Raw genomic sequence first — 16,847 nt, 5'->3', positions numbered from 1 at the left:
TCAGGTGTAATAAAAGCAGTTTCAACATCTACAGAAAACAGAAACATAACTACTTATGGGCGACTTTTTATTTATTCATTTAATGAGAAAGTTCCAACAGAAGGGTACATGGTTCTAGTAATACACGTGCACAGAGTTAGTTTCCTCCACTACAGAATTTTCCAGTGTGTCCTTCTTGTAACTCCTCAGAAATGAATACAAAGTGCAGAACATCTGAAGTTATACAGGCAAAAAAGGGAGATGCCCCTATGCTTCACATACAAAGGGTTTCTCTCCTTATGAATGGAATATGCTGAATATGAATGTGTTTGGAATGAATGTGTTAAATATGTTTGTGAAAACATAAAGGTAGTAAGGGTGGCAGGATGCACAGACTGCTTATGGTTACTGTCGGTATGACTTACTTAGCCTTGTCTAGCTTTTAGTTAATGTGAGCCCACATCTATCTCTAATCAAAAGTTAAAATATTTATTAGAAAAATGAAATGGAAAAAAACTTGTCTCTTATAAACAGCAATTACCAATTCAATTTCATTTCAAAAAGATATGTCATATAAACTACAAAAAAAACAAACAAATGGAAAAAGAAATAAAATCGTGCAATCAATGGCATACGCTTCCCTCTGAAGTGATGGCCAAGCAGATGACCACACAACACAGCAGCAACTCTCTCTCTATTTGTTCCTATTGTAGTCTGGATTTGGCTCAGTTCAGCCCTGAGCCCAACAATTCACACATGCCACTTTGCTGCACTCAGTAGTATTTTTGTAGTGTTTTCCAAAGTCCATGCCCTTCATTTTGTTGCACAGCTTCCTTAAGCCTTCTGCCTTTGTTGACCACCGCCCCTGCAGACCTGACACAGCTGTAGTTGATTTTTTAATACCATCCCATCCCCCACAATCTTTGCCCAGCAGAGGCTGCTAAGGAGTCACCGTGGTGCTGTCTGTCTGCTCCTCCTGCAGCTCACTCTTCTGCTGCTATGACACCTGCTCCACTGGCCTCATCTGCACATCTCCGATCTGAAGATAGAAAACACGCAGGAATCAGCTACCACTCAACTACAAGTCAGTACTGTAACAGTCCCAGACAGACAGAAATACCTGGACGTGAGGAGGGGCGCTGAGGACAAATGTGACTGCACTGGCTATGTCTTCTGCTTTCAAACACTGCAAAGCAGAGGGAAAAGGTTTTATTAGCACAACAGCAGATCGATAATTTCACATTTGTTGACTTCAGTGATGTGCACAGCCTTACTTTCATACTCTCGTACACTGAAGCTGCCTTTTCTGGATCGCTGTTGTGGTGTCGGAAGGCAAACTCCGTCTCCACTATTCCAGGAGATATACACTGCAGGGCAGGAAAATGAATGACAAATGTGCTCTTTATATACAGGGTCAAGGTGTCTACAAATATGAAGGCGTCAAAATGAAAACTTTTAAAGATACCACATATACAATAAATACGACTCTTTATAATTAAACACACGTGTGTGAGTTAAAAATGAACAGCAGGGTCAAATCAAGTATCTGATTGAACTTCAAAACATGCTTTCAAACGCATTTTATAGAAGTGAAGAGAAAACAAAATTATGATTGTTACACCTTCAACATACTGTGCAGTTTATTTTTGCAAGCATTTCCAGGCATTTGTGACCGGAATCGTCCCGATTTTGCAGACTAACAAGAAAGTGGGCTAGCGAGCCCATCATCATCGTCATCCTCAGTGTTTCCATGGGAGTACATTTAACAGCGAGCGATCGTAGCTCAGGAGTTGGCAGTTTGTCTTGTAATCGGAAGGTTGCCGGTTTGAGCCCCGGCTTAGCCAGTCTCGGTCATTGTGTCCCTGGGCAAGACACTTCACCTACCGCCTACTGGTGTTGGCCAGAGGGGCCGATGGTGCGATATGGCAACCTCGCTTCTGTCAGTCTGCCCCAGGGCAGCTGTGGCTACAACTGTAGCTTGCCTCCACCAGTGTGTGAATGAATAGGGGAAGAGGGTCTCGAAAAGCGCTATATAAATGCAATCCATTATTATTAACAAACATTACAGACTCATCCAAACTGAATTCAACACAGTATCAGCTTTTTAGGCTTAACACTCCCACTTTATGCTGGACTACTTCTGTGTTGTCTGCTCGGAGTCCTCTTCACACTGTTGGATTTTATGTGATCCCATGTTTCACTAAGCTAAAGACAAACCTTTGCACTATAATGCAACGACTAACTCACTGTGGCTCTGATGTGGGTGTTTGCCTCTCGAAGCTCTTGCCGTATTCCCTCAGTCAGAGCAGTCACAGCATATTTAGTGGCACAGTAGAAGTGCTCATCGGCACTTGGCACCACTCGGTGCCCACCCATACTGTAGAAAATGAGAAAGACGAGAAAGATATATGAGCCGGTAATTGCATTTTGTAGCTCAACGCTGATTCAACACCAAGCAGCCAATCCTCTGAATTTCCTGTGGTGTTCTTTTAAATGACTTAACCAGTGCATTATTAGATTTCAAACTCTGTATCACTTAATATCGGATATCTCTATAGCCTTAAAACACTCACAGAGCTATAGCTCTAAACAACATTTGTGTCAAAGTTTAAATTCCCATTTTTAATTAAGGCAATTCTAAGAAAACCTATATTGATAAAAATAAATGCTAATATAACAAATCTATAAACAGTTTTCAGTTCAACATGTGGGTGTTCTTTGCATTGCTCTACATCCAAAATGTGCCAGATGGGGCTTAAAATTGGCTTTACTTAATGCCTGCAGGATTAAAATCACCCAGAACAAACTGGCTGAGGTATTTTCACATTAATCTATAGCTTTGTTCCTAGAATTGTATGTTCCTTGTATAGCTTACCTATTAATATTGATGATGTGGCCATCGTCCACATTCCTCTCCTTCATTGATTTGTAAGCCTCACGGGTGCAGATGGACAAGGCTAAGACATTCACCTGCAGCAGAGGTGAACACAGCACATTTCTTTAACTTTAAAATAACCTACAGTATGCATGTATTCACACATCGGTGTATTAACCATTCAACTACAACTTAAAAAAAGAAAAGAAAAAAAAAAGACAGAAAATGAGAATCATTTGTGAAATTTGCTTGTACTTTATTGTAAAGAATTTCCAATGATGAAAGCTGGCTAATGTTCACTGGGTCAGTGTGTTAAACCATCTGAACCTGCTGCTCCTGTCCAGCTTGTAGCCTCCAAACTGCTTCCGTAGTGACATTGAGAGAGAGCAGGTTACCATGAGTGTGCAAGCAAGATAGGGGGAGGTGACCAAACAAGGTCAGTGTGCAGATTAAATACAGGCTAAAAATACACTGCTGTACACGTTCAAGTGGGCTGCCATGACAACAGATGAGCAAGAGCCAGAAATGCTGGACTCTGGAGACAGAGAGTTGGGTGCAGGGGGGTCTCCAGTGGTCAAGAGCTCAATGAATCAAAAGTCTCAACAAGAGACATAGTGCTGGCTTTCATTAACAGGCCTCTGCTGTGCCAGAGTCTCTCCCCAGAGCCAATGAAGCGGCCTTTGTGAGGGGAGGGAGCAGTGTGTATGTGTGCTTTTACTCACTGAACAACACAAAAACAAGACTTGGACTCATAGTGAGCAACCTCCTCCTTCTGCTTCACTGTTTAATAGTAGTAATCAATATCACATAAGGGGAAGCTCTAACCTTCCCTTTTTTGCGTTAATATTATTGTCAGCGATCCAACTCACATCGATCATGTTCCTCCAGCCCTCTGTCCTGCCACTGAGCAAAGGCTCATTGTGGGCCAGTCCAGCATTGTTGATGCATACGTCAACGCCCTTGTGCAGTGTCTTGATTGCTGAGAACATGGACAAGATCTCCTCTTCATTGGACAGGTCACATTTGTAAGGGATCAGCGTGCCGCTGTAGCCCGCACTCTGACATTCTGCTGCCAGCTTCTGAAAAAGATAAATCACACCCAGTTTGACTGCACTGATATATTTGTTAAAGAATAATCACTACAAAATGTCAAGTGCTGTTAATGACCAACTGATTAACTTTCAAGACCACGATTAAGATTACATCAAACAACCCACCCACTCAGGAGCGCGTGGAGAACACACAGCACAGCACCAAAAAACTAGATAGTCTGTCAGTCAAACCACCCAATGATTCCCCCACTCAATTATAAGAAGCATATTAACCGAAATTCCGCTTTTAACCAAAATCATAATCATGACCCCTCATAAGAAGACGCCAGCTTTGCACTGATACGGACAGGCTGAGCTCGCTACAGGTCGAGCAGGCTGCACTCTAACCAGGTCAGCTGGCCGTCCACCACTATCGGCGTACGATACAAACTGACACAGATCCCCCTGCTAGGCACAGCTGTGCCAGTCACCTGATGCCTTGCTCTGGGTGCCAGTAAGACAGAGGCAGCAGGGGTGTGGGGGGCAGGTGGAACTCCAAAATGATGCACAGCACTATAATGTCAAGGATAAAATGTTTCAAACTGCACTGGTGTTAGAATTTGTCATAGACTGCATATAAACGACAAACACTGCGAGTCACCTCACAGAAGCCAGGAATTACCATATTTGAACAAGAGGGTGGAGTGCCAAGTTATTAACCAACGCTAGCTGGCTTGGTTAGAAAGATACCTTGATAAACTGTTACAGGTTTATCATACAGGTATAGTAGGTATCTACTAATAAGTGCTAAATGACATACACTATAATACAGAATGGAAACCTGTCCAGGGTGTACTCTTTCTCTAACCATCCTAGCTAGCTTGGTTAGCAATTGTAGTATCCATGACAGGAACTCACTGATGTGAACAATCAACAGTAAATGTTGGTTTTGGTCTCAATCCCACATAAGAAAACAAAAAGGGATTATTTACAGGTAAGTCCCTTTGTACTGCTGGCCAGGCATACAAGAAGCAATCAATCATAGCCTTGGCAGAGATGCCAACTTGTGCACCAGAGAAAAGATAAGAGACCCAAAATGCCAAGCGGCCACACAACATGTTGAGAAAATGATGATTTATTCAAACGCTCCCGACACTCAGAAGAGTTTACCTGCCCAAAACACATCATTAGCCAATAAAGACCTAATCACACTTCCGTGTCCCTCCCTTCCCCTGCAAATGAACCCCATTTTACAAGCAGAGCATGTTGTAAAGATAAAACACACATCTTCTCATAGTTCAAAGTTCACAAAACCTTATGTGATCAAACGTGTCACAGAAATGACATGTGATGAGCTGTTGTTACGTTAGGCACCTACATCAGGGCACAGCAGGATGTAGTAAGAATATAAATGATTAAAAACAGCAGAACAGAGCTGGCTGTCACTCACCAAATGTAGCACATACTGTTTTATCTACAATGTCTATATGACTATATTGTGGCACCTGATCTACAGTACAGTCTGAACATGATTCCTCTGCAGCCACCCCTTTAGAGAACTCGTTAAAGCCTGTTTTTATAATCAGGACGATATTGGATTGAGGAATCATTTTGATGTTTTTCTCTAAAATGTATAATAGAGAGAATGCCCCCCATCTTACATGTCGCAGCGTGCAGATTTCCCTGCTCGTCCTTTAAGCTGTTTAACTTGGATTATCCAGAAAGAAGGCATTACCCAAACAAAGCTGTTAAAATGCTAAACCGCTGAAAACACTACAAGCAACTCTTTTGCTCGTGCTGTAGACAGGTGAACCGCTCCCTTTATGCACATTACCTGTGGTAAGCTGTGAAGTGCGGTCTGTTTCACTACAATAAGTCAATTATCTGAGCTGCCTTTAGACCAGCCCTCTTTACTTCACACTTGCCTGAGTCCGTTTAGAGACTGGCCTTCAGGCACGAATGAGCAGGCAGAGAGCCTGCTGGAGAGGCTCTGTGGAGTTTAACGTAAAGGGGAAGCAGGGCCAGTCTTTTGTTAGAGAGGGGGAATTAGTTGTGTTACTGTGGCTGAAGCGGGAGCAGCAGAACAAACCGGGTGTGATCTCGGTCCAACGACAGGAAGTCTCAGGCTGTGAATCTCTGTGTGTTTGTGTATGTAGGTGTGTTCTGGCACCAGATGCACCACTGTAGTTAGTACCAGACCTCATAAAGGCCACAGCAATAGAGCATGCTGTCCTGCAGATAAGCAGCCAGGTCTGAAAACACAACAGCAGCATAGTTGGAAAATCCAAGATTCATTCATCACCATCCAAACTAAACCAATGAAATATGTTTTGGCGTATTGTGAAACAGAACTTTAACCTCCTAGGACCCGGCGTCCACATATGTGGACATCACATTTTGGGTTATTTAGACTAAAATACTCAATTTTGCTCTACATGGGCCTGATATCCACTTACAGGACATTATACTGCCACTGTACTATCAAAATTTGAAACGAATATCCTCATATGTGGCTCTTATTTTTCTTAAAAACCAAAATAAGGTAAAAAAGAAAAAATCTGGTAATTCTTTGTTTTTACATTCATTGGGCCCCAATATGCCCAAATATAAAGAGAAATTAAAAATGCATGTTGTGGAAGAGTTCAGGTCTTCGGAGGTTAAAGATACAGGCTAGAAAAGCCCTAAGACAATGACAACTAGCAGTGATGTTAAATAGCAAAACACAGTGTCCCCCAGGACACCTCGGATGGATGGTATGTTTCTTCGGACAAGATTGACAAAATGTAAACGCTTTTACAAGAGATCTACCAACCAACTGGTCAGGGACTGACTTAGCTGGTCAATCTCATAGATGTTTAATTATGAGTGTATGTTTCAGGCATGCACAACATATACACACACAGCAGCACAGGCAAATAATCACTTGCACGGTCACAGCCATGCACCAACTTGTTGTTAGTGTGGAAGCTCTTCACTTGAGTGAAGACACCAGGTTTGGGAAAGTAAACCGTGGGGGGACCACCACAAAAACGTTTGTAATAACAAATCTAATCCGATACCTAAATCATCTTCACCGAGCTGAACATGGACATCAGAGCCAGCCACAAGCCAGCAGCCTCGGTATGAGGAAAGAAGTCTCGGTATGAGACTTTTTTGTAATTGGGTTTATATGAAAATATCAATTTGCAGAGAAGAAAAGTAGAAAAGTAAACTGGACATAAAAAAAAGAATCTTTACCAGCCTGTCATGCTTTGGGGAAATCTAAGTCAGCCAAGAAAATTGCTGTTGAGACTAGACTGTCTTGTAAAAGCCTATCAAATAGTAGTAAAGTAACTGATAACACAGGAGGTGAATGAAATTCAAACAACAAAATATGATATAACAGACTATTAGAGTAATGTATTTACAAAGTGCCCTGCAGCAGTCTCATGTACATGTAATAGTCACATTCGCGGCCTGTACGCCCTGCAGGAGGCTGGTCGTCAAAGTAAGGAAGGGCCATCATTGTTCCACACCACGTTTATCAATCACTCACTCACTCATGTGGAACTGGTGTAAAACACACCAGCAAAGCAGCTTAGAAGAGATAAAAATAAAGATGCCAATGTGCTGAAGGCAGAGAAGCTATAAGTGGTGAGCCAGATCAATAGCACAAGGCAGCAGCCATGAGCTGAGAGAGCTGAAAAATTAGATTAGTCTCAGGCTGACTCAGTTCTCTTGTAAAAAAAAAAAAAAGAAAAAAAGGGAGGGACTGTGTTATAGGGCACTGTGGCTCGTCTGGTAGGTGGCTAAAAAAAAAACTAAATCAAAAGATGTAATGCAGCCATAATTCAGTCAGTGATCCCTCCCCTCTTCATCCTTCCTGTCCAGTCTTTTAAGTACCTGGGTGACACACAAAACAATTTAGCCTGTCACGATGCATTTTCATCCTCATTACAGGGGCTGTTGTCCAGTGATTACAAAAAGTGTTCAGGAGGAGGGAGGGAGAGCGTGTTGGCAGGCAGAAAGTGAAACAGAAGGAGGGAGAAAGAGAAAATGCATCCTGAAGCAGGCTGCATAAAGCTTATCAAAACACACTCAGTTTTCAGTATGCTTTATAGGAAGGCAGAAGAATACAAGCACAAGATGGCAAGTGCAAGCTTCAATGAAAAGTCAGGGCAATCACAAAACAGAGAACCAAAATAACATTTGGATATTTTAAAAAATAATTTTAAAAAACTTGTAGCCACAGATCGGGCTAAGACACTTATGTTTGCTAAGCTGTGTCATTCACTCTACAGCTCAACTATCATTCTGTGACATGAAAATGCACTCAAGTGTCATTCACAGTTTGACTGCGGGGTCAAGGGTGAAAGTAAGCTGTATAATAGGATTGCAGTAGGGTAGGAAGGACGGTTGTGCAATTATCTTGTGTTCATGCTGCCACTAAAAGGTCTAAAGGTTGAACAGGGTGGTTTTATAGTGCTTTTCTCATAGAACACTCTAATCAAGACAAGGAGATACGGAAAATAATTACAGCCTTTCTTAGTAAGTCACCAACACGCTGGGGAGTTCCCAGCAACGAGGGATCAAGAAGAAGGCGAAAATGCCTCCCAGCGCTTTGACAAAAATGTCACAGTGTGCACACAGTGTGCACACAGTGTGCACACTGACTTTGATTTCAAACACACTAGCATGCAAATCTAAAACCAATGATTACGTGTGCATGACCAGGTATATGTAACTGGCTCCAAAGAAATGCTTTTAGAACTCTGACATGCTAAAGGTGCTGCAGGCAGCCAGGTGTTGTGTAACAAACTGGTGCAACCAGTGTGGTTACATTTTACTTTGGAAAAACCAAGTGATAATGCACAAGTGAAGGTAGACGCATGTCTTTTAGCCTCTGAAAACAGTTTGATGGGGAAACTTTTCAACTATGTGTCAATAACAAATAACTACAAAATCCAGCCTTTATTCTTACATTCACAAGGGCATCATATGATTTTTAAAAAATGGCTCTCCAGTTCTGTTTGTAGTTGAAACATGCTGAGGGGGTGAAGCTTCCATGCATCACATTGGTTTAACAGCTCATGTGATGGGTTGTTTGTGCACCTGATTGTGGCTGTCGTTACGGCAACTTTGCGCTCACTGCCACCCTGATGCTGGCTATGAACCACATCACTACGCATTCACCCTGATGCTGGCTATGAACCACATCACTACGCATGCAAAATTTGTTGATGACCTGAGTCCGGAGGAGACAACAAAAAACAACCCCCCCCCCCCCACCCCCCCCCACACACACTGGAGAGTTGATCCAACATGAAAACTTTCAAAGTGGGCCAGCCTGGCCTATTTAACATGTGAGTCTAGAGTAGCCATAAAACGTCTCCAATATCAGACAAACACCCAATTACAAATCCAGTTTGGCTGCTGATGAAGTGAAAACAATCCAATTTGCATTCCTTCACCCCACCCCCACCCCACAGCCTCAAAAAAAGGCTGGAACTTGGTGAACTCGTCGCTGATTTGGAGTACATAGCACCATAAAACTCCTCTATTCAAAGATCCTGACCTGCTGCTACAGTGTTCAAGACATTTCGGTCCTTCTGCACTTCACGTTTTGCCGCACACAATTTCACATATCATACATGCAAAAAGGAAGAAAACTGGATTCCAGCAAGTCTTTGACAGTACAGAACAGGATAGGACAGGAAGAGCTCCACCTATCACAGCAGGAAACCCGGGGAGAGAATGTCAGTGCCATTAAACTTCACACCTGGAAGGATGATAAGCACAGACAGGACAGCACAGCGGTGGTGCAGGGAGAAAGGCCCGTAGGGGTCACTGAGCTGCCTCAATCTATCAGACTTCTAACTTCTTCATATCCAACTAATGGTGAAGCAATTAAGACCATTTAGAGCTTTCAAAAATCTATACAGAGCAGTGAAAAGAAGGTTGCTTTTAATTAAAAAATGCAGGAATACTGCTTGTGTTTCAGTAATGCTTTAATAATGTATTAGAGTTATAAATGTATCTTGCTTTCCTCTCACAGAGCCTGCCAGTATGCAATAAGTGAAAATTAAGTTTCAAACAAATGATTACTTCTGACTACAGTAAGAGAGTAGAAATTGATTTTGTATCAGTGTCAGAAATCTGCATCTACATGCAGTTTGGACTGCTGCTTTCCTATTTGAGAAAATGCTCTTATTTTTTGTGCCTATGTCAATGTTGCTCCTCTCAGGAGGGATAGGGGCTGGGGACTGAATCCATGGAAACACAGTTTATTAATTAGGTATACGTCTCTGTCAGCTCACAGCTCAAGTGGAAAGCGTGCAGTCAGTGGAAAGGCTTTCTGCATGGGTAAGACAAAAGCAAGCCGAAGGAGCTGTGAGGTAACCTGATGAGCTCAAGAGAAATTTGATATGAGGGGGGAAAAAAAGGATATGTGGAAGGAGAGATAGCAGCAAATATATTAGTACTATACTGCTACAAATGGGAGCTTTGGAGAAAACGTTCAAACAGCTATTTAACTATGTGGTTTGTCCTAAAAGAAAGAAAGAATTTGTACTAAAACAGGGCCAAAATGCAAAGTGAGGCAGAAAATTTTAGACAAATAGGTAAAGCTGTTTGACCTGACCCACTTCAAATCCTTTCTGCAGTAAAATCTATTCACTGTGAAACAACAGCACAGTTTGCTCAGACACGACCTAGAGGGGGTGGTCAAGACAGCTTCAGATTTGCAGACAGAGACGTAGATTGCTTTATTACTGTGCCACCTCAGCTTTAGAAGCATGACTGAGCACCTTTTACCTCCTTCAGAATAAGCATGATGCTGAAGCAGGTCAGCCAGTGCCTGAAATTAAACTTCAGGCTCACCCGCCAAGAGCTTTGAGTTTTAAATTAGGATTTACTCACGCACGTAAAAGATGCCCGTGCCAGAGGCTACTGTGTGCAACAAGCGGTGAGTCAGACGTCTGTTTGTTATTAGCCCATTGAATAAAGTGAGCTGGATCACAGGGACGAAGTCTTAAAAAATGAATAAAAAGCACTTTATTCAAGGGCTATTATCTCCACTGACAGTCTCGATGAGGAAATACACATAATCTGCCTTTCGTATTTCATATTCTCAGTATTCTAATCCCAGAATGTTTTCTTTTGCTGAGCTCATTTTTTTTTTCATCTTAGATTATCTCCTTTGGGCATACTTTAGGCAGAATCCCTGTGGCATCTATTGCAAACAAAACCCTCCATCAGTCTGTTCAGCACTAGAAGCCGCAAATGATGTTTGCTAAATTTATCTGATCTAAAACTGCAGCTGCCAAAGCTTTGATTTTTGACATGCGCTTCACTTGTCCAACGCTTCAAAAGCAGGCTGGATGTCTGGGTTTGATTTCATCTGCTTCAAATGGACCTGTGTACAGACAAATATATATTTGTATATATAAATAAAGAATTCAATTCAACTCAATTCATTTATATAGTGCAAAATCACAGCAACAGTCGCTACAAGGCAGTTTATATTGCAAGTTAAAGACTAATATAATACAGAGGAAACCTACAATCAAAGAACCCCTTATAAGCAAGCATTTGGTGACAGTGGCAAGGAAAAGCTCCCTTTTAACAGGAAAAAACCTCAGACAGAACCAGGCCCAGGAAGGGGCAGCCATCTGCCATGACTGCTTGGGAGTGAGGGGAGGGAGATGGGCCAAAAGTTACAAGAGTCAGTATTTTAATGACAACTAATGATTAAATGCAAATTAGGTAAGTGAAGAAAAAACACTTGCCTCATGGGAAGGCCTACTGTCGCATAACTAAGGGAAGATTCAGGGTCACCTGATTCAAAGCTAAATATATGCTTTGTCAAAAAGGAAAACTTTAAGGGTAGACAGGACAGGATTTTTTTTAGAGAGGGTGTCTGTCTCCTGAATCCAAACTGGGAGCTGGTTCCACAGAAGAGGGGCTTAAATCTGAAGGCTCTGTCTCCCATTCTACTTTTTTAATAGGACAGGAAACACAAGTAAGCTAGCAGTCTGAGAGACCAGACAAATGTTCTTTCTGGAATTAGTGTGGATTAAGACCAATGACTATGTAAGAGGCAGACATTACTATCATGAAGTCATTTACTGGTTTCTAGGATTGCATTCTGGGCACACTATGGGTCCGTAAGTAGACAGATTTATGAGAAAATTGGATGCCAAGTGAAAGAAATTTTGTTTAAGAAGTCTCGTTAACAGTGTATGGGGAAACAGACACGGTTACCTGGTAATTAGTGTTAATTAACAGACAAATCTATCACAAACATTTTACCCACTGAGATTAAAACAGAGACTTCTGAGACTGACTTTACTACAATTACCACACAGGAAGTCACATCACTTTCATATTCTTGCAGCTAGCATGCTCCAAAAGCTACCAAAACATTTAACTTACAAAACTAAGTTTAACTAATAAATATAAAGTCATCTAATAAAATAAAACTCTGTATAGTAGAGTATCTTGATGCATACTCAATTTGTCTAGGTAAAGAAATCCCACAAATTTGATTCTGTACTTCTGGATGTTGTTTTCAGTGGGAGAAACATTATTGAAAACACAACATCCACATGGACAGAATCAACTTTCTGTGATCGGCACACTATCATATTCAGATTTTCCATGACTGTTTCTTCACGTTGTGATGAATAGCAACCACGTTCATTCTCTTATGAATGTGTGTTTATTACTGCCTCCTAATATACCGTGTAAGCAGAAACAACATGCACATACGAGCTGTGCAGGCCTGAGTGACTCAGAGGTCTTAAGATGAACAAATCAGCAAGTGTGCTCTTCTTCTTTGGTGTCAGATCTTAGGCCAAACTAAACCATTCTAAAACAATTCTGCTTGGTTGTGCCCCTCCTTACCCCCTTCTTTTACGCTACTATGATGCAGTGCCTGCATGATGTGTGCATCATGCTTTTCTTGGCATACGTTAAGATTGCAAGAACGCCATTTCTAAATGTTTAGCATCTTCAAAAAACACATGGACACGTTTTACAAGAGCCTCTTCCAACAAAATAAAAGCTTCTCCCACTGGTCTTACAAGATTTCAAAGGAATAAATGAGAAGCCGTGTTTCCTCTACTTGGATGCTGTCTCCATTCCTGCACAAAGCCCATGGTGACCACATGTCTCCCTCCAGCTTGCAGCTCCCCTACTGCCTACACTATAGTTTCACAGACAACAAACCAATAGTGCTGCCACTACTCTCCACTCCACTTTCTCAGAGTTTTCTTTACCCAGAAAACAAAAAAATCTTCTCACTTTACTCATTGTTTTAGCTCATCTAACACGAGGGATAATGCAGCTGTTAAAAACACTAACTATAGCAACATTATTTCCCAGAGTAAAAGGAATAAAAAACTGAAGTTACTTCAAGAACAATTGCTTTGTGATACATTGCATTTCCCACTAGCAGCATACCAGCTCTACAGCAAGAGCCCAGTTTACACAGCAGGGAGAGTACAATACTGTCTTTGTCCTGCAACTCACACACACACTCTAAAGTCTTGTACGAGTGATGGTTCTGCCTTAATCTGACAGAAACCTTTCATTCTTCACACCCTCATAAACAACTATTAGCTGAAGCTTGTATCTATGTATTATAAATCACAAAAAAGTGCTTCAATGCTTGGTCACTTAGTGGACAAACCAATGAGTGCCTACTACCTGACCCCCTCAGAATCAGCTGATATTTTTGTGCAATAACTGCAGTTTAAAAAAAAGTAACTTAAAAGCAATGCAAATCAATTTAGGGGGGGTTGGCCTATCCCAGCTACCATAGGGCGAGAGGCAGTGTACACCCTGGACAGGTCTCTGGGCTGTCACAGGGTTAACACAAAGAGAAAGACAACCATTCACAATCACACCTATGGGCAATTTGGAGTCACAAACACAAACAATGAAAAAAGACCGAAAACACCAACTTGTCTCCTTGTAATTCACGCTTTCACAACAACACGGCATTTGGAGTTCCTAATATGTTGCGACAATAATCCTGTAAAGGTTAGTGAAATGCAAACTGTTAATGCAAACAGTTCATGCAAACTGTGGAGATGCAGAAACTGCTGGTTATTAAAAAAAAGGCACATTCTTATCTCTTATCTCTTTGTTTAAAGGAACTCAATCATTGTTATCAATCCCAGCACCAGCTCTTAAATGACATCCAATCATTATTCAGTTGCTCGTGTGCTATAACACATGATTTCATGTACTGTATGCTGTATAAAGAGACTAGCAATTAAGTATAATTATGACAACCTGATTCATGTTGGATAGCTAAGATCTACACCGGGCAAGCTAGCATTAGCCAGCACATTGAGAGCTCAACCTTGGATGTGATTGCAAAAAACAAACAAGTTCCAGTGATGCTGACTGTAGCTTTCACCCTGATGGCTAAAATGCCACTTGGTTGTTTATGTACTAAAGTGGAGAAATTACTTGATATTCAACGTAGCAGCTAGCTGGCTAACCTAAACTTGCATGCGTGCTTGCTCTCTCACTAATGTTGCCACTAGCAAAAAATACTACCCAAGCCCGCATCGGTACCGGTTTAAGTTGTTCTTACATGTTTGAACCTTGGTTGTGCTGGAAGCATCAGTTAAACTGATGGTTAACATCAGTGATTAATAACATTTTGACGCTGGGAGCAGAAGACAAGCACTGGGTTACTGATGAGTGAGCGCAACTGTCACATCTTTAAGTTTTCACTGGAACTTTAACCCAAGTTCTTCACAATGTGCTGTTAGAAGCTACCGAGAAGGCTAGAAAAGTTCTCATCTTTGAAAGTTGCATTAAAAGTCATTCAGTTTAATTCATTTTCATCAATGGATGAAAGGAATGTTGCATAGCAATATTTAATTTAATGGAATTGACTGATGTTAAAGCATGAGAAGGAAAGAAAATGTTAAGAATCCAAATACTGACATACTTAAAGGATACATACAGTACAACACCTTTTATATACACATATGACAGAGTTAACAAATACAACACATTGGCTGTCTCAAAGGTGGCGATGTGTGAATGCAGTAGGCGTTCTGCAACACAGCACTGGAATCTCTGGGCTGACAAGACGTGAAGCTTAATAATTGGCCAACAGGTTAAGCAGGGTGCACCGCCTTACAGTTAAGCAAGAGTTAGTGGGACAGGGCCTATAACACCTACCTCTGGGGAAGCGTGGGTGTTACTCCAGTACTATAAAGAGTTTCTGCCTGTTCCTCTGTCAACCACTGAAATATTTTTTGAATCAAATCCACAGTTCAAAGAGTTAATGTCAGTTCAAACATAATCACTCACAACACTAATTACATTCAGTTATGAGAGGGGGACTTAAATAGTAACTGGATGAGTCTTTTACTATCATAGTGGGGTTTATGTAAGCCCTCTGTGATACCAGTAATTAAGCAAAATGTGTGTGCATCCAGACGGACCAAAACAAAAGTTTCAGTGGAACTTCTCCAGAATTTATTTTTTAATAACATTGTCATTTTCCATGCATTTTGATTATTATATTGTTTAACATAATCTAATGAGCTAAATTAAAATGAACTAAACAAGTATAGATAATACTTGCACACACATTTTACAACAACTTGAGGGGTGTAAAGCTGGTGGTTTCTATGTTTTGGATTTACTTGTTATTCATGTTTGACTGAAAAATGCTTATTACATTAGGCTTATTACACTGTTATCTATGTAATCTATGTAAAATTAACGTTTAATAACATTTGGGCCTTTGAATGTATCAGGCGGTTAATAAGATTGTAAAAATCTATTTCTGGCTATGTAAGAAGAAAATATGGGTCATTTGTTTGTTTGTTTTTGAATCCGTGCTTTTCTTGCTGTGGGCTCTGTCCCACACAATAGTCAGTTAACTAGTATATCTTACTTAAATGCAATAAAGCTTCTGACTGACGTCGCTGGGGAAGATTAACCAAGAGAAAGGGAAACGAATAATAGAAAACGTAATGAATTAGGGGTGTGGCTGGCTATGTGGTGGGTGGGGGTGCAGGTATAGGAGCATCACTGCCTTCTGATTTAATGGGTGGTACTTTCTCTGAGTGGAAGTCCAAAGTACAACAATGTCCCAGCAGTAATATGGAAAATTGGCAACATTAGCTAGTCGGAATTTAGCTATTATTTACACCTCTTACGACCGTTTGACCTTTTTAATTTGAATTTCGGCACAATCTGTTATAAAACCGTGTGTTTAAATTGACCAAATAAATAATATCGATTTAACTGGCTGTGATACTGGGGCTAAAGGTTTTTAGCTGAAATTGATGTTAGCTAGCTGTAGCTACTTTGTTGTTGCTTTAAACAGAGCTAGCTTCTCCTTTGAGTCGAACCGACTTGTTTCACAACATTAATTGATATTTTTCATTAAAATCACCCACCTCTATTTTGTCGACATTCCTGGCACAACCAACAACCCTCATGCCTTGCTGGACCAGTGCCCGGGCTACAGCGGCTCCGATTCCCACCGAGGCGCCGGTCACCAGGGCCACTCTGCCTTTCCACCGCTCCATCTCTCCACCGGCACTGTAGCTACACAAAACAGCCGCCCCTATGCTGCACCTCTACCTGCTTAGTTTAAGCTCCTACAGCTGGGACTGCAGCTATTATGTGCGATAGGTTCAAAATTAAGGCTGTAGTAGGTTCAGGCTCTTGTATCAGTCTGAAGCATCCAGGACAGCAGTAACCACTGCGTGTAAACCCGAATCCACGCGCTCCTCTGGCCGAAATATGAAAAGTCCAGGCGTGAGTAAATGTTTGGTTCACATCACCTCCCACTTTCTTTTTCAGCCCTGGGGCCTATACTTTTTTTTTTCCCCCCTTTGTGGTTAAATGCCGCCCCCCGCCGGGCATTACGAGAACAACAACAAAGGTATGTTGCTTTCATGCATTTCCTGCAAATCAAAGTTTTTACTTTAATTTTTGAA

At 41.3% G+C, this 16,847-nt stretch overlaps 1 protein-coding gene across 1 annotated transcript; it reads right to left on the bottom strand.

The window, feature by feature from the left end:
* Positions 1–53: 53 nt before the first annotated feature.
* Positions 54–16,821, bottom strand: dhrs11a (dehydrogenase/reductase 11a). The gene is made up of 7 exons (XM_040014649.1): positions 16,302–16,821; positions 3,724–3,933; positions 2,855–2,949; positions 2,227–2,356; positions 1,254–1,346; positions 1,100–1,165; positions 54–1,018 (listed from the first exon to the last, which is right to left on the bottom strand). The coding sequence occupies exons 1-7, from the start codon at positions 16,431–16,433 to the stop codon at positions 977–979; spliced, it is 768 nt and encodes a 255-aa protein (XP_039870583.1). The 5' UTR covers positions 16,434–16,821; the 3' UTR covers positions 54–976.
* Positions 16,822–16,847: the final 26 nt, after the last annotated feature.

Source organism: Simochromis diagramma, unplaced genomic scaffold, assembly GCF_900408965.1.
Source record: "Simochromis diagramma unplaced genomic scaffold, fSimDia1.1 OVJJ01000676.1, whole genome shotgun sequence".
NCBI classification, from domain to species: domain Eukaryota; kingdom Metazoa; phylum Chordata; class Actinopteri; order Cichliformes; family Cichlidae; genus Simochromis; species Simochromis diagramma.
This window is presented reverse-complemented; position numbering and strand designations above follow the sequence as displayed.

What these genes read in the sequence shown, in the direction of transcription:
- dhrs11a (XM_040014649.1), bottom strand. Translation starts at nt 16,433, where the DNA reads ATGGAGCGGTGGAAAGGCAGAGTGGCCCTGGTGACCGGCGCCTCGGTG. An exon ending in ACACCCACATCAGAGCCACA is followed by an intron (nt 1,347 to 2,226) that starts GTGAGTTAGTCG and finishes CCTGCCCTGCAG; the next exon opens with TGTATATCTCCTGGAATAGT. An exon ending in CAGTGTACGAGAGTATGAAA is followed by an intron (nt 1,166 to 1,253) that starts GTAAGGCTGTGC and finishes TCTGCTTTGCAG; the next exon opens with TGTTTGAAAGCAGAAGACAT.